Here is a 25,009-nt window from a genome sequence, read left to right on the forward strand (position 1 = left end):
TACGCGAATAGCAGAGTGAATGGTGAACAAAAATAAAATCCGGCAAATAAATGTTGTTGTACAACGGCATAGTGTAAGAGCATACAAATCGTCAACTCGATTTTGCCGTATTTTAATGTGAAAAAGTAGCTGTTGTGTAAGATATCCAGCTGTCAAACGTATTATTTTTATTTGTTGTTTGTTTGAGGGAATTGTCAAGTTTTGTCGTGTGGTTTTATCTTTTTTCGTTTAAACGTTGCATTACACAATGCCAGACTATTAATAATAATTTAGTGCATTGCGTTGACTTGAAATTAAAACAGAATAAATATTTATGAAATGACAGAAATCAGATGTTGGGCTGACTGACGCCATTACTTTATTCTAGGAATAGCTCCGTTATTCCGTCCAAAACGGCGGTATAGTAACAATTCCCGAATAGGCCCACTATTCTTAGAATTGGAGATGGTAAAACGTAAAATTGATTTACTCTCGATTAACTGACGAGTTATTCTAAGAATAAGATTTACTCTTGTTTGGTCGAATCGACCTTAAGACTATAATAAATAATAAAAATCTTACGTTACGGACGTTTTTTCCCGGATAGGGTACCCCTCTGCATCGTCCCATAAGGAACTTCGTTCCAAAACATATTTTATTTTAGAAAGAAAATATTACATACCAACATATGGCATCGTAACGTTATAAAAGCGGTTCGCCTTGTTAGCTGGCTGCGTTCGATTTCCGTGCAGCACTTCCGCTCTACAGTAATGAGCAATAACCGCGCCTCTCTCTGCGGATGACGGCTTTTGAATTTACCTTGTTTGATTTAATTTTAATATTGTGTGTCATATTCATCACAACGCTAATGCGGGTTTTTTTTTTTTTTTTAGATGGTTGGACGAGCTCACAGACCACCTGGTGTTAAGTGGTTACTCGAGTCCATAGACATCTACAGCGCAAATACGTCACCCACCTTGAGATATAAGTTCTAAGATCTCAGTATAATTACAACGGCTGCCCCACCCTTCAAACCGAAACGCATTACTGCTTTATCGTAGAAATAGGCAGGGTGGTGGTACCTATCCGCGCGTACCCACAAGTTCTACCACCAGTAATTACGCGGGTTACATTGACCTTGAGAAGCGACTTCAAAGTTTAAATTTTATGTGACTGTTGCACCCTTCAAACAGAAACCTAATGGTTTAATTACCGGAATGATAAAAAAAATAACTTCCGATTTATCATGCGTTGAAATATTGGTTGCACAAAACAAATGCAAATTAATAGTCAATAGTAAAACGCTATACTTTCACTTAATTATTTTATCTATGCAAATGTCAGTGCCCCGGGAGGCTTGGTTTTCCGTATCTTGAATAATTCTGTAAGCTAGTAATTACGCGGTAACAGTTTTACGATGTCGAGGTCTGTGCTAAGCTTAGCGATGTTTCATTCGGAAACGGTAGATATTGGATAAGTTTGTCTTGAAGTTGTTGAGTTTTAGTGGCAGCATGAAATTCGATGGCAATATTTTTAGCTAAGTGGAATTAATTCAACCCGTGTTATGGTTTTGAATGGCACCCTTTGTTAATAAAAAATATATATATATTTAAAACAAATTTTACGGTTGAATCATTTGGATGTTCTTTTTTTTAAATTAAAATGTTGTCTTGGCGACTCTTAATTTTCAGCTCTTTTTCATTTTGTTTATTTAAGCAGTTGAAAGTTAAAATAAGTATACAGCTACATAATAAATAAATTGTTATTAATTAGTTACATTAAAGCCAATTAATTACAAGTTTATTTGAATGGATTGAACCATAATTAGGAACGAAATAATTTCATTGTTTAAATTCAATATAGCTCAAATCGGAAGTAGCACTGATTCAAATGTCGTTCCGTATAGCATCTGTGGTTTACGAGGGCAAGAAAACCATTTCATTCCATTAACGGTCTGATGAAATCAAACTCGGGTTATGCAATTAATATAGTGGATTGAAATTTAAATACTAGTGTATAGCGGTAGAACAAAATCCACGAGAAAGCACGGAATCTTATCTAAACTAAATATTATAAACAGACATTTTCGTGTGTGTGTTTTAAATTTTTTTTTACTGCTTACATGGGTGGACGAGCTTACAGCCCACCTGGTGTTAAGTGGTTACTGGAGCCCATAGACATCTACGACGTAAATGCGCCACCCACCTTGAGATATAAGTTCTATGGTCTCAGTATAGTTACAATAAAATATGTAAGTACAAACAAAAGTAAGAATAATGTTACGAACAACAGACTCTCGGTTATTTGTTGGCCTGCAAAATTTACTCTTTTGGAACTAGTGATAATTGGTTTGTAATTTTAATGTATGGTTTAAAGTTTTAATACACCGTAAAAATACAGTGGCCGTGATCTCTCCAATGCCGCGTCACCGCTTGGCTCTGTGTGAAGTGGCCGTCATTGAAGTGTGAGAGGGTCTCTCTACCTCTCTTTGTTCTGTGCGTAAACTTTTATTTGTCCAACTAAAGTACTAATTTATCTTTCTATCTGTCTACTCACGTAACTCTGATGCCGATGGTTAGAAACAAATACGCTGTATATATTTAAATGGCTTCGTTGGTCCAGTGGTTCGTGTATTGTCTTCTTTACCTAGGGGTCTACGGGGTGTGGTTCACTCCGAAATCATCATTATGGAAAATATTTCTAGGACAAATAAGTCAAGAGAAAATTCTTGCTTGCGGTCATTGAGCCTAGAACATTTGTTTAGTAATATTGTAGATTAGTTTGTTTCATTATCGTTACTCAAATAAAAATTAAATTAGGCTAAAATTTCACTGTAATTTTTTTTTAATAACCTACCCGCGTTTCTTTCAGATAACAAACAGCCTTCAGTCTCGACTCGAACTCGTGCCAGTCCCTGCCTTTTTTTTTTATATGATAATTATTCTTATTATACAGTACACGTAAACCATGCCTAATCTATCTTGACATTTGGTATCTTCACGAGAAGCGGAGAGAATAAGATTTTGATTCTACATTTTTGGTTAACAATCGAATGGTATTTCTTTTTTTGGATTTTCTTTGACGCAGGAATATTTTGGGGTAAGTCACGATCTAATTCAGTATTAAATATCAAGTCTTACGATTCTCTCAGGACACAAATTAATTTGCTTCGTGTTTTGAATTATGTAGTGGGCGTGTGGTTGTCTGGAAAATTCTCAAGGGCTTAGTTGTAATTTGTGCAAAGACTTGTAGGCGAGAGAATGTTGGAGCATGTACTCATTAAGTTTTGGTACAAAATTTGTTTGAGGTTAATCAGCTAAAATGCTCCGAGTATCTCTCGGCAAGCTAATGAACCCAGCTTATATTGAAATGAAAAGTGAAATCTTAAATTATTGTTACATGCTGACAAATTTAATAAATGTGAATCGCAGAGGATTACCGGTATGATATAAAATATTATCGACACATTTTTTCAACGTGTAACCCGTCAACGTTATTTGCAAAAGACTGCAGAGACTAATGCATTCTAGTGGCAAATAGGGCTGTCTCGATACAGTAGTAATACATAGAATTTTTTGCACTTGTATTGCATGCGATAGCTCATGATTCCTTTGATGGATGCCCCAGAAAAGAGGAGTTAGAAAAGGATAAAGGTATCGAAGAAATTCATTCGTAGGCGCACGAAGTTACAGCCGCTACTGAGTGGTCGCCATCGCTCATTTAGATTAACACATTCCCGATCCTGCGGACAGTATGGAAAGCAGTCGACGTCGCCCAAACACGTCATCTCGGATCCTCCCGATCCACTAACGGTGTTTTTAGGTACTTCAAGCACCGGTCACCGTTCTCGTCGAACCCGTCGCTTGCGACGAAGGGCTCGACGAGTAAATTAACTCTCAGACACAGCCCACTGAGTTTCTCGCCGGATCTTCTCAGTGGGGCGCGTTTCCGGTCCGGTAGATTCTGCGAAGCACGGCTCTTGCTAGGGTTCGTGTTAGCATCGTCATCAGGTTTGAGCCCCGTGAGCTCACCTACTAGCCACGGTTACGCTGAAATAGCCCCTAAGGCTATCAGCTTAGGTAGGAAAAAAAAATAGATTAACAATGTCAATGCAATACTACAATTGATGAGTCAGGTGAATATAACAGCATCGGCTGGAGGCTTAAATGGTACGAATTGGTACTGGCATCTTGCCTAGTTCCGCTACGAAACAACTATGCGTTATAGTTTGAAGAATGATGGACCAGCTGTGGTGGAACGCAATTTATGGTATTAGCACTAACATTATGTCTCCATGCTTCAGTTACCTTTTAATTAAAAGTGGCTGAAAGTTGATTGCCCATTTAAAGCAATTAAAGGGTTGGCTAGGATCGTATACCCATATTCTCTAAATATCGGGACAGACTATTATCAGAATGGAACTTTGACCTTTAACAAATTTGTAGCTGTCAAGTATTTTTTTTTCATTAACATCGAAGGTTTTCGAATGTGATCTTGTTTTTTTTACTTCATCCTATTAAATGAATTCGACTCAATGCATCCATGTTATAGATTGATTTGGCCTAAAGTTTCATGGTCGGTTATCCTTAACGAATATGTATACACCCATAAAAGGCAAGAAGCTTCTATAAATAGTATAATTATGAATATGATTGTAAGAGTAAAGCGAAATTATTTAAAATCTAATCGATTTTCTTCACGAGTCTGAGTTGATACCGCATTGTTACATCCCTACGTGCTTGGCGCTATCCTGATTTAAACATAATCGTTAATATAAATACTAGTTAGGCTGCACAGCACAACGAGTCGCCTACAGTCTGCGAGTTGCCAACAACCAGTTTGTAATTGCCACGTAAATTTAAAATTATTATATAGAAAGTTATTGTTCTAAACCTATTTGTTTGCCCCAACGCAAAAAAAAAGTTAAAGTAAAATTAATTAGTATTTGAATTGAGAGTACCAACTGTGCTCTTTCTTTATTATCCGGAGATAATGTAAGCAGGTCTGAGTTAATATGACCTATTTGCCAGTTGCTGACGAAGCATGTCCTTTTTGGCGACCATAAGCTAAAATCCGTTTTCATTGATATGAACAGCTGCGTTCCCATCAAAATAAGATCGCAATCCCGGAAACGTCTCCGAAGGCCGATGCTGAGAGGCTATATATTGCGCTGTTCATTTGCGGCCGCGCAGTGATCGCCAGTGCGCTGTATTGACCGTGACTTTACTAATGTAAGTGTAATAACGCGTTACGATCAAGTGTTAGTACGTAATCGTTGCGTGAAGTTTGTTTTTGTTTTCGTAATTCATACAGTCTCAAAGAGTAGGCTCGTGTGGTCGCATCAATGAATAATTGCAGTGAGAACGGTTTTCGAGATGTTCATTTGATCTTCGTAGAAATTCTAAGTGAATCTAAGAGTATTACGAAATCGTGATTGAACTTGATTCTTTTTTCGAATAAGTAGATGCAAATTTATTGCAATGTTATCGTTACAGGCAATGTGTAGTCTTATATAATAATGCGTTATGTAATAAGTTTTATTTTAAGTTGAATCCGTTTTAGTATTGTGACATCAGAATAAAATTCTCAAATATAATTAAGTTGTCCAATAACTTCGAAAGTAATAATTGAAGAGAATATTCGCAATTCGCAAACAAGACGGTTGTCGTGTTATAACGAAATCATAGAATGGAAATCAAACTTCATTATTTGACTTAATCATGAATATTTATTTCCATGTACTTTTCTTAAGATTTTGTCCCCGCTAGAATTAATAGACTACTTACTAATTACCAATGAATGTTTTGGAAAATATAATTATATAAATAAGAAAAGTACATGGAAATAAATATTCATGATTAAGTCAAATAATGAAGTTTGATTTCCATTCTATGATTTCGTTAATACAGCGCGTCTCAGCATTTCCTAATTCTACTAACTGGTGTCAAATATTAGGTACTGGTTTGATTTATTAATTCAGTTAAAAATAATGATTGCTTTGTTGTTTCTCTTGGCCTTAAAAGTTCGGTTTCAACATGACTACGTGACGAATCCAATCATTTACTTTGCAATCTATGAGACAAGCCTTTTGTGTATTCTCTCCGGATATTATAGTACAATCCGTATTGCATTATTGTCGTCAGTTAAGTTTGTGTAATGTTTACGAGGTTCGGTTGAGTTTGATGAAATACGTCAGACTGAGCGGGTCTGGTTTGTTGGAGTTTTGAGTTTTTGGGAATTCGGGTTATTATTTGGTCAAATGGTTGATGTAAAGGAAGTTTGAATCAGATGCGTTTTGATGTGTTTTTATTTATTGCATTGATGCGCGAACGAGTCCACAACTGTAACTATTGAGTCGCAGCAGTATTATTTTTTGGGTATAATATTATTTAATTTTTTATAAATAAATAAAAGAAAATAGAAACAATGAAATTGAAATTAAAGCGATTTGTATTATTTTTGTTTGACGAAGAAAACGAAAGAGCGGGCTATTAACGAATTAATCTTTAGTTATACACATACGATTTAAAAAAAACAAGTTACGACGTTTTGGATACTTTACGGTTTTTGTAGTCAAGAATCTTAATCTATATATTAATACGTGAAGCAAAAACTTTGTATCCCATTTTACGAAAATTGCGCGGACGGAGGAGTATGAAATTTTCCACACTTATAGAGAATATAGAGAAGAAGTGCACAATGCTAATATTTTTTTTAAATAATGCATAAAAGATACATTAAATCAATAAAGAAAACATTACACACATTACATACCATGTATTTGACGCACACACGCATGCATACTATTTATTGTCAAACTTTTGTTCTTGACGTCTGTTGTCAAATTGAGAATAGATTAAATATTGTTTGTCTTTGTTAATTTTTTTCTAGTGTAGTCTTGGCGAAATTTGTGATTATAGAAGTATAAAATACAATCAATAATAGGGTACAAACTTACAATTCCAATTAATTATAGTCGAATTTCGACTGCTGTGGGACCTCTAGTCTATATTATTTTATCTTTCTATTTTTATATTTAATTATATTCGGAAGTTATTTCCAATGAAACCTGAAAATTATTAAACCCTGTTTCAGATATAAAATGCGTCTTCTTATCGTTGCCGTAACATTGGCCGTGGCCCAAGCTTACCCTGGCCTGCTATTCATCCCTCCATTACAACCTCTGGGCATACAATACGCCCAGACGTCCGGTCCGGCTGTCCGCCCTCACCCAGCAGTCGAACAAACCGCAGCCAGCGAAGCCTTGTTACCAAGGGAGCTTCTTAAATCGAGAGATTTTTACGACAACCCTAACATTGCCGCCGGACTGGCCAAAGAGTCCTGGTTCACAAACAAAGAGATGCAAGTTATCGAGAGAGAAGCAGAAAAGATACCGAGGGAGAGTATTTATCATATCGTCAAAAACGCAGGATTTTTAGATAGACATTAGATATTTACATCAGTATAGATTAATAGAAATATTAACTTATGATTCATGGTATGTGTGATATTAACTAGGTTAGATAATCTGTAGTGGACCTAGTGAATCTGTACTCGAAAGAAAATTCTCATGGTTTTGTAAAAAATATGCCTTCCGCAAGCTAATTCTGTTAAGTCATTCGTTATCTTATGAAGTAGCCCTTGACGTGTGGGTCAACTTTGATGTTATACGGAATGAATGTTGATTATTAACGTAGTTTTAATCTTGTATATTACCATTTAACTGTTGTAAGATGCTAGCGGCTCTTTGGAAATAACACCATCGCTTCGTTTCTAAATACATGTCGAAACATTTTAACTATGTTCTTAGATTACCTCAGTCTATGTAATTGTTAGTTTATATGCCCAGAGAGGCAGACGAGCTCACGTCTCATCTAATGCTAAGTTGGTATCGAAGACTATAGTCACCGCAATGTAAATGTCGCCAGTTTGGGTGACTTAAGGTGAAGTTCCAACTGCATTGTCACAATATTTGTCTTTCCGTCCAAACCGGAACGCAAGATTGCTTCGCGGCCCAAGTAGCCATGATAATCATGGTGGTTTTAGTTAATTGTTACCTTCTTTGATTTGGTGGTGCAGTCGTTAGCGCTCCTGGCTGTTGCGTCGAAGGTCGTGGGTTCGATTCCCACATCGGACAAACATTCGTGTGACGAATAAGTTTTTTTGCTCTTTGTCTGGGTGCTTTTTTTTATATGTATATATTTAAACCTATATAAGTATGTATGTCAATCTCTGGTACCTATAAAACAGGGAATCCTAATTTGAGTTCGGATGACTGTGCGTGATTTGTTCCCATTTATTATTATATTATTATTATTATTTTGTAGGATAGACTTGTTTTATTAATATAGTAATTAAGTAGTTTAAGTGTCGTATGTAATTAATTAAGTTACTAACTAGGTTATCAAGAACAATAACTATGAATGTGTGTTCTTTAGAAAAATTTGGGTAAACAGGTTAGGTTTAAGTTAGTTTACTGACGATAGTAAAATCTTTAGACTTTAGAGGTCGTATATCGTAAACTTTAATTTTATATTTTTTTTTATTAAAAATATTTTAGAATTTAAGTATTTAAATACTGTGATCTCGAAACAATAAGTGCAATATTGTAAGTTATTGTTTCATATGTTTTGTTAATAAAGACCCTGAGTTGTTAATATTAAGGTGTTATCATATTTTCTATGTCGCAGTTTGCACCGTATTCTGGTTTCTTAAAACTTCTCCCTCTTTTACAAGTGACCCAGCATTCGTGTACTGGTTTTTGAATGAAATCTGTAAAAAAGCAACGAAAACTAACTAATTATCTGTTTGTTGAATTGATAATACATAACTTTAATTTAAAAAAATCGTAACGAAGTAGGTGATATCCGCCCTTCCTTTGTCATATATTGTGAATTTTGTTAAAAAATTATGTAAGGCCTCTTTTAATGATATAAAAGACAAATCAACCTATATTACATCAAGCTAATGATATAAACAACAATGACACCAACAACGGTACAGTTAAACTGCATCTTAACGTTAAGGCTCCTTTCAAACTTTATTGGAAGCAAGAAATTTCACAGAACAGACAACTACATGCGCTATTCTATTAGGTACAGTTTGAACATGAAATCATACCAGACGATATTTATTGGTCTCGAATTTAAGCATTGTAAATGGGTGAGTTTATTTTTACTTGATTAACAAACCTACCAGTGCGGATATAAGTGAAATGTAATGTATTGTTATATTAGAGATTTCAGAAATCATACGGTGCGTAAAATATATTGTGGTATTCCATCCAACAATTTTCAATATTCAGCATCGAACGAGATTCACAAACAAATTTCTACAATGACTACAAAGATAGATTTAGGATTTTGAATCTTATATCCTTCGTGTAGAGGTCAAAGGTTCTTCGAGAGTCTTCAATGGCGCCAGTGTGGGCGTTTGAGATAAGGTGACACCAAGTGTGGGGTCCAGTTGAAATATTTGTTTTGGTACATAGTTTTTAGGTCGTTTGGTAGATATTTGAAGTCTGCAAAAATATGTTTACAGGCTCTGACATAAGGCTTGAATTTTGTGTGATTTTCCTAAAGATTATTATTATTAGAGTGTATTGTTTAATGTACTCAGAAATTGGCACAATTTATTTATTACAAAGAGCACCAACTACATTGGTATGCACAATCGTGAGTTTAACTCAAACATGAGTTTTCCTCCAGCAAATCAAAATTAGAGGAACAGACATAAATTGTAGAAGGTGGAAAAGTGTATAACAAAACAAAAATAAAACTGAAACACAGAGATACACGTATTTGGTAAACAACAGTAAAACAAATAATAAATGTATAAAGTAAATTGATAATAATATGTCGAGAAACATTCTGTGATAATCAATATCAAAACTTTGATCTAGATCGGTAATAGTTAATCGTAATGCAAAGATGAATCGCTAAATCTATAAACATGGTCACTGTATTCTCAGAGCTCCTCTTCAAATAGTTGTCGCTAAACTTATATAAAACGTACAGACTGAATCATACGTGCCAACGCTAGCTTTGATCACAATGCGAAACCTACGCTAAGCCAAAAATGTAATAAAAATGGATGAGACATATTCCTCTAACCTATGGCATTATTTCCTATTGCAGACTACTATAGCAAATATATTTTAATCAGTGGATATAAGCCTGTGCGGGTTGGTATATCTGCATATGCCATTATGCTGTCACGTGTTCCGGGTTGGTTGAGACTTTATATCTCAAGATGGGCGGTGGGCATTTATATAATGTTCTGTGTAAGTTCTGGTAACCACTCAATACCAAGGTCACCCTTCACCTATCTGTACAATAATATACTGTCCAAGATAAAAAAAAAATTACAAACCCTTTTTACTGTCACAATTATATTCGTGCATGTCGCACGTATCTATAAAAGTCCTCATTTCCCCACAGGAGTCGATCCCGCATATCGGGACTTGGTCGTGTCGACAGATATCGGCTATTTTGCATTCCTCGTCTAACTAGAGAAATGAATGTGTGTCATTATTTTATTATTTTATTCTCAGACTTCTATCAGGGATGCCCTTTGATAGGCCGTGTGCGGAGTGGGTTGGATAGGCGAAATTTAATTCATTTTTTGGAGCTTACGTGGGCGTAACTATTGCCGATACAATTGAAAACATGCGAAATGTGAAAAACACAAATTGAGAAAATTTTTTTTTTCTTTTTATTTAAATTTTCATGACAATGTTGCCCGCAGTGTTGTAGTTTTTTTTTGCGTGAATAAGTCCTTTTAAATTGGGAATCATGAAATAGATACCTCTCTTCACAGAGACACAAACAAATCCAAGGACATTTCGGATTTGGTATTCTAATTGAGATTTCGTGGTATCACTTATTTCAGGTTCCCTCTTGGGCTTAGAGTACTGAAATTGTAATGTACCTACGTGTGCTCGTTAATGGATTGGGAATTATTTACGTTAAAAACACTGTGAATTATTTATGTTAAAACGTTTTGGAGTGTAGTATTACTTATGTTAGCGAAGATTGTGTACAAGATTACGTGGACTGCTTGTTAAAACTTTTTAAGCATTGTTAGTACGAAAAAAACAATTCATTAAACACTTCACATTTAATCGTTTTTTTAGATTTAGGTCAAGAGGGCGATCTGTGGTATATTCATTTAACAGAGCTATAGTGAGCGCAGTTCAAGTCTACTAAGAGGAAAAAGTACAGCTTTTTCCTCAAGAGGTCAATTCATGTTGATAACAAACAATTCATACATATGTATTTATGCTGAAAATAATAATCTGATACTCATGATATTCTCATAAAAATCGTTTTTCACTTTTTTAAAACGTAATAATAGCAAATATTTATGTTTATTTTTTTTTCATTGGTTAGCACGAGACCGGGGATCCTTTCCTTTACGTTTCGCTACCTTTTCCGCGTTCAAGGAAAAATAGAACAAGAGATGGTGTTATAGCTAATCCAACAATTTTAATTATATTACAGGAAGTTTAGGTCAGTTTGTAATCTTTATTTATTAAGGTTAAGTTCATTTCGAATTAAACAAGCAAACTCTGAATTTTATTAAGTAGGTTTAAAACACGCGAGCTCATTAATACGAGTAAAAAACTATAATGTTTATAAATTTCGGGATTTTAAACATTTATACATTTTGGGTCTTCAAACACATTTGATATACTACATGTTTGAATATGTTACTATCCCTTTGTCAAAACAGGTGCCTTCTATACTAATATTATAAAGAGGAAATATTTTTTGTTTGTTTGTATTCAATAGGCTCCGAAACTACTGAACCGATTTGAAAATTTCTTTCACTGTTTGGAAGCTAAACTATTACCGAGTGACATATGCTATATATAATCTTTTTTGAAAAAAATTAGGGATCCTTATTAAAACTCCAATAATGTAACCCAAAGTGTAAAAAAATACTTAAAAATTCTTTACATCGCGTGCCCTGTGAAAACTATTGGTGATATAATAAAATAATGTACTATGACTTTGTAGAACACATTATTATTTACAAAAAGTGTCGCGACAGCATATGTCTAACTATTATAGTTATGCCTCAATAAGAGTTCTTTAATTTAAAAAAATAAAACAATGTCGTTGAAATTTTTGTTAAAGACCCGAGCGGAGCCGGAGCGGGCCCGCTAGTATGTTATAAAATTCAAATGAGATTTACCTTTGCTCTATCTACATGAGCACGGGAATCCTGAATAGCCAGTAAAACGATAAAGGCACGAACAATGTTTCTTGTATTCGTATTTTTACATGTGGACATTATTTGCGTGCCAGTTTACATTTTAAATTACGTAGCAACGTTTTATTCGATAATGTAAAGTGGTGAATTGTAGATTTTATTGGTGTAATATTTTGTTTCCTAGGCGAAGTAATTATTTGCGCAAATAAATGATTGCTCTAAGCTATATTACTTCGGTTTCTGAAATCTATAAACTGAGCACGCACTAAAATTTTGTTTTTATTGAGAGAAATTTATAGTTACACAATTTCTGTTACAATTTCACTTAAAACATTTCATTACTGCGTGCGGTTCGTTTTAACGTTTTCTATTGTATTCCGTTAATATAATACATACTTTGAATCAGAGAGTTGAAATATGAATAATTAGTTAGGACGAAAGTAAATATTCTCGATCTTTGTTTACATTTTAAAAGTGCCCATAAATATTGTTACGCGCTGGGGTTCGGGATAAATAAATGTTCTACCCAAATACAACTTAAAACTGTGTTTATCACTTAGAACACACACAGAACTTTATAATCCTCAATTCGCTTCTTCCGCTTCGCTTCAGGTGATCCGTTCGCTGTTTCGCTTCGAGCAGTTCCGATTATTAACTGTGTGCCATTTCTGCAAGTCTGCAACGCTTCTATAGCCGATACGATATCCCTAGAATCGTGGGCAACATTCCTCACAAATCGAGTACCTTCAATGAGTTTCCGCTATCTGACAATAGATGGCGTTGTACTTCTCGAGCGTTCTAGATGTTTCTAGATCCTTCGATATTCGTTCGGCTATTCGGCGATAAATGGCGTTACTCTTACCGGCGTAACAATAGTAATATATGCTAATCACAATTTTAATGACAAAAATGTTTCTTAATACATTTTTTTATTGCTCCATATATCAGCAGCCGAGTACACGGTCTATCTAGTATCATGTGGTTCGCGCACATCGGGAACTTGAATCCCGCTGGGTTTTTTTTTAATAAATACTGGTTCAAGTGCGGTTTTCATATCTCAGCGTGGGTAGCTGAGTTTACGTTGCTTATAGTCTGTTAAGTAGGTACTTAATGCTAGATGAGCCTTGAGCTACACATTTAGCGAAAAATATAAGGTCCTACCTTTAACTGCATTATTGGTTAAGTTGTTTATCGTTTCGATACGGTATTCAATAAAGCGTTCAGAGAGTGAGAATATCAAAAAAAAATTGTTAGTTGATACGTCGGGTGTTAAATTTGATATGTTCACATCCTTGTGAAGTTTTGCTACTAACGATGAATACGCACGCGATTAGTTTAGTTGAGAATATTGGTGAAAGCGTAGGTGAATACGCAGAAGATACACTTCACTCTCATAAAGTGTCTGTTAGTGATTCATAGGGTCTCCGGTGTACTTTATATGAATTTAACACATGCTCAGAAATGAATGCCACGAGGCATAAATAAATGATTCTGTATTGAAAAATAGATCTGCAGAATTAACGAAATTTGTGTAATTACAATATTAGTACATGGGTAGGTACTATTGATCGTGATATATCCACCAGAAGCAGTCCTGTGTAACGGTTTGAAGGATAAGACTGCTTTTATGTGTAGTCGTCGTGGCCTAACGGATAAGACGTCCAGTGCATTCGTGTTGAGCGATGCTCGATGCGTGATGACCGGTGTTCGAATCTCAGGCAGATACCAATTTTTTTAAGGAAATACGTACTCAACAAATGTTCACGATTGACTTCCACGGTGAAAGAATAACATCGTGTAATAAAAATTAAACCTGCAAAATTATAATTTGCGTAGTTACTGGTGGTAGGACCTCTTGTGAGTTCGCGCGGGTGGGTACTACCGCCCTGCCTATTATTGCCGTGAAGCAGTAATGCGTTTCGGTTTGAAGAGTGGGGCAGCCGTTGTAACTATACTTGACACCTTAGAACTTATATCTCAAGGTGGGTGGCGCATTTACGTTGTGGATGTACATAGGCTCCAGTAACCACTTAACACCAGGTGGGCTATGAGCTCATCCATCCATCTAAGCAATAAAAAATATATTATATCACCACTAACTTTCGTGTTCACGTCTCAAGAGGCGGTAACCGCGTCACGTTAATGAGGTTCGTAAAATTCTTAGCGCCTGGTGAGCTTTGGGATACTCTGCTCCTTCACTCAGGTTCAGATATTCTTAATTACACGACTAGTCAATACAGAAATGAAATACAAATTGTTATGTTAGCCATTTTTTAAATTAATGTTACAGTCGGTCCTGTATTCTGGTTTCTTGAACGATCTTCCTCTTTTGCAGGTCACCCAACATTCATGTATCGGACGTTGTTTGAAGTCTGAAATCGGATTATATTTATATTATTTATACAAATTGTTAACGTTTTGGATGATTTCAATGCAAGTCTTTAAGTGGAGGAAAGTTAAACTTTTTTTTTCTACCTATGCTGATAGTCTTGAGAGGCTATTTCAGCTTTACTCTAGCGGCCCTCGGGGATCATACTGGAGGTGTTGCTAACACTGGCCCTAGCAAGAGCAGTGCTCTGCAGATTCTACCACCGGATCGGAAACGTGACCCAATGAGAAGATCCGGCGAGAAACTCAATGTAGATACAGTTCAGTATCGCATGGAGAATTGATGTTTTTTTTATATATTTTTTCAGGTTTGTTGCATCATTATCACTATCAGCCCACAGTCGACAACTGCTGTATGTACATAGGTTGCTCTGAATTGAGGCCGGTCTTCAGTTTTCCTCATCCGTTTCTTGCCATTTTTTTTATTGCTTAGAGGCGTGGACGAGCTCACAGCCCACCTGGTGTTAAGTAGTTACTGGAGCCCATAGACGTCTACGACGTAAATGCACCATCCACCTTGAGATATAAGTTCTAAGGTCTCAAGTATAGTTACAATAGCTGCCCCACCCTTCAAACCGAAACGCATTACTGCTTCACGGCCGAAATAGGCAGGGTGGTGGTACCTACCCGCGCGGTCTCACGAGAGGTCCTACCACCAGTATATCCAGCCATCTTTTGTTTTTTGTTTTAATGGATTTTTTTTGTTGTTGATAAAAGCACCTTTTTTACTGTCGCAATTAAACTCGTGCATGTCACAAGTGTCGATAAATGTTCTCATTTCGCCACACGAGTCGATCCCGCACATCGGAACTTTATCGTGAACGCACAGATCAGCTATTTTGCATTCCTCTTCGTTCTGTAAAGTTAAAACAACAAAACGACGATTGAGCTTCGGCTGGTTGGACCTCGATTAAAAGCAAATAACTCTAGATCTATTTTTATTGTGGTTAAATTGCGGATAATAGGAAAACGAAGGTTTTTTTTAAAATGATTTAATGGTATATTTTTCGACTAGATTGCTAAAACGAGCTCACGATGTTAGAAGACCACCAGAGTTTTAGGCATCAGAACATGAATGCCACCTTATTGCCTAAGTTGAAATTTTTGCAACGACTGTCTCACTATACCTACAAACTACAATGCATGACTTATTCACTCTAGAACATTAAATAAGTGTTATGTAAATATATTTGTCTCACAAGAATTTCGAATATCGTGTAAATAAGATGTTCCAAAGCATCATGAAATATAAATGCTTACATATATATTGAAATGTAATGTCAAAGTTACATTTGCTTAGTATCGCGAATATCACTTTCTTTGACTTAACACTTATATACGGCAATAGAAGCGATAATTATATTCAGTACAGTCTCACAATTCTTCCTGCCAGTTTTACAAATACTGTGCGCCTGTTTTATGTTATTAAGTGTCAAAATGCTATGTTTATATTTATATTAGTTGATTTATTTAAATAAATAAATAAATAATAAAATAAATAAATAAATAAATATTTACTAACAATCATGCCACGTTAACTGGTCCCGTGATAAGTTCGTAAAGAACTTGTGTTACAGGTATCAGATAACGGATATAAATGTAAGATTTTTTATTATACACATACATATATTTAATAGACATCCATAACCCTGGAAAAGACATTTATATTTATCATTCAAATATCTTCCCTTGGCGGGATTCGAACCCGCGACCCCCTTGTGTAGTGACCATGTCACTTACCACTACACCAGACGGCCGTATATGCTTCATATGTATGTATGTATGTATTGCTTAGTCCACGACAATAAGTAAGTACATTGCATTTAATATCTTTTATTAGGTTACGATTGAATGGACGGGATCATCACTCTTAGCGCCCATAGGCGTTGATGTTTTCTAAAAACTTGTATTATATGATGCAATTGATTGGGATGATGTTGTATTTTTTGTTATTTTTGTGTAAAAGTCGTTCATCATATAATATACGTACGATACATCTTTGTAATTTAATATTGAACAATAGCTTAATGACATGTCCACGAGATACATATAATGCAAAATACGCTGGCTTAGAAACAGTAATGTAATATAACTAGAAAGTAGCACGTAAATCTAGCAAATAAATAATAAGGAAAGCTTATAGTACTTTTAAATAATATTTGGAGCTGAAATACGATTCAAATGTTCTTTATTGTAAATTCTAAGTATCTTGAATGAAAACCTCAGTACCTTTTCATATATTCTTTTTCAGAATATTGTTTCTCTTGAAATTTTTATTAGAATTTATTTCAAAGTGTTTCAACATTTATAAGGAAAGGCAATTTCCTAGAAGTCTGAAGTTCCTTTGTGCCTGAGCATACTTAGAATAACGCCTTTGTGAAAACAAACAGCAAAGTATGAGATTGTTAAATATGGTTATACGAAATAACATTTTCAAAGCATATTATTTTGTGCTATATTATTTAGTATTACATAAAGATTGAATACATGTTATAAGGGTTTTGAAAATTATTACATTTATATTCTAAGATAATTAATGATTCAGCTTTAGATGTTCAAACAAAATGTTTTCCTTGAGAGTTTGCAAAAGCGATTAAATATTAATTATAATATTCACTTAAACTTACTTTGATAGTTTCACTGTGACCTTTCACAGATACAATCGTACATAGTAGAGTTACTGAAATAAAGTTTTTAATTGATTTAAATTATTGAATTTATTTGTATTCGTTAGTAAATTGATAAACAAATGTCAGGAATCGATAGCTAGTAACCACCCGGGTCTTCTCGGAGACAATTACCTCTCGATATAAAAAAAACAAGATGAAACTATTTGTTCGATTAATTAATGACTATACTTGATTATGTAACAAAAAATTCTCACCTATTAAAAAGACCATAATTTTTCATCATAGCATAAGTAAAATTCCTTGTGTATTCATTTATTTAAAAAAAACACGTATATAGTTTTTCCTCTATATATTACAGTTAGCAATAAAGTTGGCAGTGACTTTTATTACTTATGAATTGATTACACTCACGTATTCAACTGTTTTGTATTGTTAAAATGGTTTTCAAATCTTGGTAGATTTGTTATTTATTGCCTGTATATTAACTATGAGTTTGTTTTTGTCATTTGTTTTGGAATTCAGGCGTTACGTGGCATTGTTGTTAGTTAAGCAAATATGATGTAAGTTGATTGGTATATACGGAGCTCACGTGTTACTTGATTTGTGAAACAGTGGAGTCTATAGACACTGTAAAAGGTATACGGCCTTCATAAATCGGCATAATTGTGGAAATAACAACTACACCTACTTTTCTTTATGAACTACAATTACCAAGGAGGAAATATTGCACTGAGCGGATGACATTGCTACGCAAATCAACGCGGCGACGGTCCAAATATTATTTGGAACTTCTATGATATAGCAGAGCTATGTTAATAAAGTCGTTAGCGCAATTTTGTGCATTTCTTCATAAAATATCTTCTGTTTTATGATAACTATTGCCACGCTTTTAATAGCCTGATTATTTTCCTATATAGACTGCAAAGTGCAACAGTCCGTGTGAGTTCCGTATTCACAACATATTGTACTATTATAGGACTGCTATCAAAATATTTTGGAATTCTTGTCGATTTTGTGGATGGCTGTGTGAACAGTAAAAAAGCCAAAATAACAAACACTGAAATCATGTTCGATTACAATTTTATTTCATTAGTCACAAGCTCTGACTTATCAGTAATATCTTGATAGTATTATCACAAAGATAGTAAGACTACCCGGTCTACTTTGTAACTGAGGTTAGTCGTAGCCAAGAAAGGCTTAATGTGAGAATCTCTAGGACTAGATGCACACCATTTTAAAATTGTATTAACAGGCTTTTTTACTGGTGGTAGGACCTCTTGTGAGTCCGCGCGGGTAGGTACCACCGCCCTGCCTATTTCTGCCGTGAAGCAGTAATGCGTTTCGGTTTGAAGGGTGGGGCAGCCGTTGTAACTATACTGAGACCTTAGAACTTATATCTCAAGGTGTGTGGCGCATTTACGTTGTAGATGTCTATGGGCTCCAGTAACCACTTAACACCAGGTGTGCTGTGAGCTCGTCCACACATCTAAGCAATAAAAAAAAAGGCATATCGTATAATATTTAATTAAGTTGATAATTTTAATATTGGTAGCCAAACTAGATTTGGTGTTGAGATATGTTGGGATATGGTGAAGTAGACTGGGATATCAGAAACTCGTAGAATAAAATTCATTTCTATGTATATTTTATTATATACATAGAAATTTTATTTATATTTTATTTTATTATATACAGTTTGATATTCTATTAAGTTTACTTTTTATTTTTCTGATTGAGTAGCAGAACAAGTAATTCGATTTCGACGTAGTTAATATCTATAAATCATGTACAAAGTAGCGTTTTGTGAATGATTTTGATACTATTATTATTTTTCTCCTCATACGACAGAGTGCGATGCTTATGAACTTGCCGAAATGAGTTTTGAAAGGAAAAAACGATTTTTTATTTATTAAACATGCATTCTATAAATAGATTTTAAAGTGTGTTCCGTATTATTTAGCCAGTATGGTTGATATAACAATCAAATTGAGGTCGTCCTTTAGTTGGAATCTTATTTTAAGACTTCGCATTGTCCATTTATTCATGTTTATAGTGTTTCGTAAATTAATACGGGAATATTTAATGCTTCTGTTAGCGAAAAAAAACCCAAACCTTAGTTATTTGCGTCACGATTGTTAGCGGTATTATAAAATTGTAAAAATCAACTTTTTCACTAAACGTTAAAATCGTTATATTTAAGAAAACTAGAGGTCCCGCAGTAGTCGAAATTCGACTATAATTAATTGGAATTGTAAGTTTGTACACTATTATGATTGTATTTTATACTTCTATAATCACAAATTTCGCCAAGAATACACTATAATTTTTTTTAACAAAGACAAACAATAGGACTGGTGGTAGGACCACTTGTGAGTCCGCGCGGATAGGTACCACCGCCCTGTCTATTTCTGCCGTGAAGCAGTAATGCGTTTCGGTTTGAAGGATGGGGCAGCCGTTGTAACTATACTTGAGACCTTAGAGCTTATCTCAAGGTGGGTGGCGCATTTACGTCGTAGATGTCTATGGGCTCCAGTAACCACTTAACACCAGGTGGGCTGTGAGCTCGTCCACCCATCTAAGCAATAAAAAAAAAAATATTTAATCTCAATTTGACAACAGACGTCAAGAACCAAAGTTTGACAATAAATACCTAGTATGCATGCGTGTGTGCGTCAAATACACGGTATGTAGTGTGTGTAACGTTTTCTTTATTGACTTAATGTATCTTTTACGCATTATTTAAATAAAATATTAGCATTGTGCACTTCTTCTCTATATTCTTTATAAGTGTGGAAAATTTCATACTCCTCCGTCCGCGCAATTTTCGTAAAAAGGGATACAAAGTTTTTGCTTCACGTATTAATATATAGATTCACTTGTAGCTATTAGATTCCTGCGTGCGTTATACTTCGTTTTAATAGAAAAAAAAAATGTGTGCGTGTACTAGTGTACACACGTAAGAAGTGAAACTTGTTTATGGCCTTATTTTTCGAAAAATGATCTACATGCAACTTTCTAGAAATTGGTTAAATAAAGTTAAATTAGATAAAGTTTAAACAAAAGGATTTTATTATCATAGACATGAATACAAAAAAGTTAAATTAGATAAAGTTTAAACAAAAGGATTTTATTATCATAGACATGAATACAAAACAGATGGCGCGTAACGGAAAAAAGTGACGCGTAACCGAAAAATGTGACGGTAAATTTTTTTCCAACGCCGATAAGGAAGTTTCACTTCAAAAAACTAATGGATCAAAATGGCGCAGTTGAAGTATACAATTATAGCCAGTATAAGTGGCGTAAGTGCGACGTCCCGACCTACTTTCCATTTACCCTTAATATAGTTGAGACGTCATGGAAGCCCTTGTTCTCGGTAAGATCACTGGCCGAATGGATAAGATACATATACATATATTCAGAATGAAAACGTTTTTAGTTCGTCATTGAGTTTATGTTTCACGAACATGAATATTTTTATAAATATGTACATACATGTGTAAATTTAATCACAGTGCTATTTATTACATGAAAATCTTGAGATTTATTAGAAACAAAACCAAACATGATTACTATTACTGATATTACTATTACGGACTATTATATTATTCATAACTTTCAAAATGAGCTTGAGCTGAGCCCACCCGGGCACCGGACCGTGTTCCTTGTGATTTTGTATATTTGCAAACTTCTCTTGAAAATGTCTTAGTGCGATTAAATTCTTGATTAAAAGTCTTATACTAACTACTATAGTAGAAGAATTCTATGTTGGCTACCGCTACAAAGTACTCATCACCAAAATATATTGGCAATGCAGCACAACTGAAATCCGGCTACAAAAATACTTTTTATTTTTATTGCCCTTGTAGGCAGACGAGCATACGGCCCACTTGACGGTGAGTGGTTACCGTCGCCCATGGACTTCAGCAATGCCAGGGGCTGAGCCAAGCCGCTGCCTACCGCAAAACTTGAATACCATCTACAAATTAAATTGAAACGAGATAAAACACGTAATTTATCTTTTCAGTTATCCTATTTGCCATGACAGCACAATCAAGTCATCGAACAGTGCATAATTTTGAAGAAATATTACTTAATCCCTCAGAGACCATATCGGTAAGCAATTAACTACACTAATTTAAGTTTATCATTATCATCATCTTCATCATCAGCTCACAGTAGTCCTATACTGTACATAAGTCTCTCCAAATTTACAGCACTAAGCACGGTCTTGCTCTCCTCGTCCATTTCTTACCGGCCACCCTTCGCAAGTCATCGTATTACCCGGCTGTGGGCACCACGTTTACTGGTTTTCGGTCTCCACCCCATTTAGATTTACGCTAATATTATTTTAAAATGTGAATTCGCTGTTTAATATTCACTAAGCGTTTGCTCTTTGCCAGAACATCAGAAACCGAGACAAGTCATCAATTAGACATTTCATGGATTTTGTAGAGGAAAAATTGTTACACCATTCACAGGCCTTGGAACAAATAATGAAAATTGTTCACACAAATCAAGAGTTGATCGAAGTATTAATAGAGAAACTGAGTTATAGTCTCGCTAAGCCAACAGTTCCTGAAAAACTGTATCAACATGAGAATCGCAGAAACTTCGTAGTCCAAGATAATGATGAAAATATATTTTGGAGAATAGGAAAGAACTATTCAAAATACGGAAATCTTTTCAAGAATGTAATCATTAATGATATTAATCACAAGGCAGATCCAAAGACTTTGGTTGAAGCAGATCCCCTACCTTTGACACAGGTTAGTGGAGTATGAAATCTGATATACAACTTATCACATTTAGTCTACTGCGAGAAAGGATAATAAAATTTTCGTCGGAAAATAGCTGCATAAGTTACAGTCCTGTTAATAGTTAAAGTGTTTTTTGAGTAATAAACAAACTTGATATTATAGAAAGCAAAGTCTTTTCTTCAAACTAAAATGAAAGGATTGAAAATGAAACCACAAAAGAAAAAAATTTACTAAACTTATTTTTATAAATCGTCTCGTCGCTCAAATGGAGAAGACATGTCGAATGAAGCGAGCTCGTGATGTCGGAACGTAATACTTTGATAAAGATCCCTCAATTCCAATATTATCTGTGGATTTGACGAGAACTTCAGCTTCGCCAAGTTCGATGAAAAGCGTAACATGCAACTTATCGCATTATTGTACAAATTACACTATGTATTTTATCTTTTACATAATAATATGATCTCATTAAAAATAACAGTTTTTTTTTTAAATAATGAAGACATGCAGTTGCTATTTCCTAAGACAGTTTTGATGTTAACACTACTATTACATCCTGTTTTCGATTTCGCTTTAGTATCTTCATATGAGTCAATGCTTAATTCTGGATTAGGAATTCACATAAATCAGGATTGATGTTTTATTATTTATATAAATTACATTGTTATACTTTATCCATATATTCGTTACTTTTAACCCACTCCCGGTCCTAATTCCTTAGGGTTTGGACAAATTCCGTCATCTTCTTTGACGTGCCTGAAAACTGTAAAGTTAATGCAAAATATAAGTAAAAGGATATAAAAAGACTATTTATTAAATTCAAAAAAAATCATTACGTTAACGAAGTTGTTGTTCTTTAACAGAAAAAATAAAGATTGACATTATTTGTATCAGTTTTTTGGCCAACTCTAACAAAATCTACAGGGCTATTCGCATGGCCCATAAAAACCTCCATGGAAGCTATCAGTATACTTAATACAGTTGTTTTAAAGAACAATATTACCCATGCTGTATTCGCAGGAGTATTCGTACAAATCGCAGAGGTCCAAAAATGTACGGGCTTCGTTAACAGATTTACCACAGACTATGATCGTGTCGTGAAAACAACCGTACGCATGCTCGCATATTTTTTTAAGTTCTGTCTGAAACACACCGAAAAACGGTTTTTTTTTTTTTGTACAAAGCTTTTTGTTGAATGCGAGTTAGAGTATATATATATAGGCTGCAGAACATTGAAAGCCTAATCGGACAAAAAAGTTCTTGAATAGGGATTGCGATATACTCGTACTAAATACATATTGAGAGAGTGGGATGGATATATATTTTGGTGCCTTATTTTTTTTTAACGTTCGAGACCCTCGTTTTTTCAAAGTGGGGTACGCGAACCCAAGGGGATCGCCATTTAACTGTAGCGGGCTCGCCCCAAATTTTACGTAATAGTGGCTTGATTAAGAATTTGCATGCCAAATTTTCACGCAAAGCGGTGAATTTCCTTTTAACCTTTGCTTCAACATCATACCTGGTCATCATAAAACGAAATATAGAAATCGACTTCATACCGAGTCAAAATTAAGGTTAAAAATGGCCAAAATTACTCCTAACAATTTACGACAAGAAACAAGCACAGCCATCACATTAATATTAAAAAACTTTTTCTTTTGGCCCTTTATTCGTTACCTTTTATTGAAATAAAAACCTTATTTTCTTCAACAGCCAATTTTATAATTTTCTTTTTGAGTGATGGGGAGAGGATTTTATTAGTTAGTTAAGGGTTGCTGTCATCTGGAAATTTTAGGAAACCTTGTTTCCTTCAAATACAACATAACTGATAAACTTTTTGGATATACTATTTTTTGCAAATTTTTACTGTTTTTTTTTTTAAATAAAATATCAACACTCACCAAGTGAGCTTTATCTCCAACTATATGACAATCGACATATATGAGTAAAAGAAACAGAAAATGTCTTTCGCGTATCAACATTTGACGACCAATTTAAGCGAACAACGGTATCTACCTACAGGCTCGGCTAGAATCATATAATAATGAATATTGATTTCGAAAAGAGAAAACAATCACAGGATGTTAGTCCATTGTGGAGATATTTATGTATTGTAAACAATATCGTACATTTGATAACAATCTTGGTTCATAGCTCGATAAGACTAACTCAAGGTTGGGGTGACTCAAAGAGGAGGCCTTTGTCATGGCACCGCGATTCCAAGGAGTATCCCTGAAACATTAAAGGATAATTGGGATTCTTGGGGTCGATATTTGGAGCGGTATTTAGTATCGGACTCATTCGAAAGTTAAAGTCAAGTTAGCTTCTAAGCTGTTGGAAGTCCTCAATAAAGCGAAGTGCTACTTCACGCCTTAACAAAGAATTACCCTTTACAAAATAAAGGTACGGTCACGAGTGGAGTACTTACTGCTCCCATCTCTTGGTCAAGGATCCCAAATGCTAGCTACTTCCATTTCACATTTTGCTCACGAATTGGTTGGAGCCTCTGGATCTTCAGAGGAAGTTTAGTTCTCTTAGTATTCTGTACCTCAATGTGGAGTGCTCTGAGGAATTGTTTAAGATAATTTCGTGATTTCGTTTTTGCGATTTCACAGTCAACCAGAGTAGAGGTCATCATACTACCTAAAATCACTGTCTCACTGAAATCTTTCCGCCACGTACTACGGATCTGTGACGCAGTGAGTGAAGCAATTAAGCCTACATGTTTGTCGGGATTAGATTTACCCAATACGGCACTAAGTTTTAGCGAATTCGTTATATTATAATAAGTAGTAACAAATTATTAATTTGATATCTATTATAAAAACATAAATAGAATACAAATTACTCAAATTGATTCGAGATGGACCGTAAACTCATGTATGATGGAAGTAATCGTCTTTATATCTTACTGTGATTTCGAGACTGGCACTAGTTCAAAATAGTAATGAACTTAACACGTTTTTACAAAACTATTGATAATGGGCGAAATATATGTATAAAGTAATATAAATAAGAATTGGATTTGCAATATTT

General features: G+C 34.7%; 1 protein-coding gene and 1 long non-coding RNA gene across 3 annotated transcripts; one reads left to right on the forward strand and one right to left on the reverse strand.

Moving 5' to 3' along the window:
- Positions 1-2,889: 2,889 nt before the first annotated feature.
- LOC101737551 (uncharacterized) lies at positions 2,890-8,638 on the forward strand. 2 transcript variants are annotated; one of them, XM_062669365.1, is made up of 3 exons: positions 2,890-3,078; positions 5,075-5,210; positions 7,075-8,638. In XM_062669365.1, exon 3 carries the CDS (start codon positions 7,082-7,084, stop codon positions 7,427-7,429), a length of 348 nt encoding a protein of 115 aa, XP_062525349.1. In that variant the 5' UTR covers positions 2,890-3,078; positions 5,075-5,210; positions 7,075-7,081; the 3' UTR covers positions 7,430-8,638. The 2 variants fall into 2 exon arrangements, with proteins under 2 accessions (XP_062525349.1, XP_021207118.1); XM_021351443.3 differs by lacking the exon at positions 5,075-5,210.
- Positions 8,639-22,192: 13,554 nt separating this feature from the next.
- On the reverse strand, positions 22,193-23,980 carry LOC101737696 (uncharacterized). Its single transcript, XR_009973574.1, has 3 exons — positions 23,875-23,980; positions 22,977-23,111; positions 22,193-22,736 (listed from the first exon to the last, which is right to left on the reverse strand). It is a non-coding gene; the product is annotated as an uncharacterized LOC101737696 (long non-coding RNA).
- Between the last annotated feature and the right edge of the window lie 1,029 nt (positions 23,981-25,009).

The sequence above is a fragment of the Bombyx mori genome, chromosome 7, assembly GCF_030269925.1.
Source record: "Bombyx mori chromosome 7, ASM3026992v2".
Taxonomy (NCBI): Eukaryota; Metazoa; Arthropoda; class Insecta; order Lepidoptera; family Bombycidae; genus Bombyx; species Bombyx mori.

What these genes read in the sequence shown, in the direction of transcription:
- LOC101737551 (XM_062669365.1), top strand. Translation starts at nt 7,082, where the DNA reads ATGCGTCTTCTTATCGTTGCCGTAACATTGGCCGTGGCCCAAGCTTAC.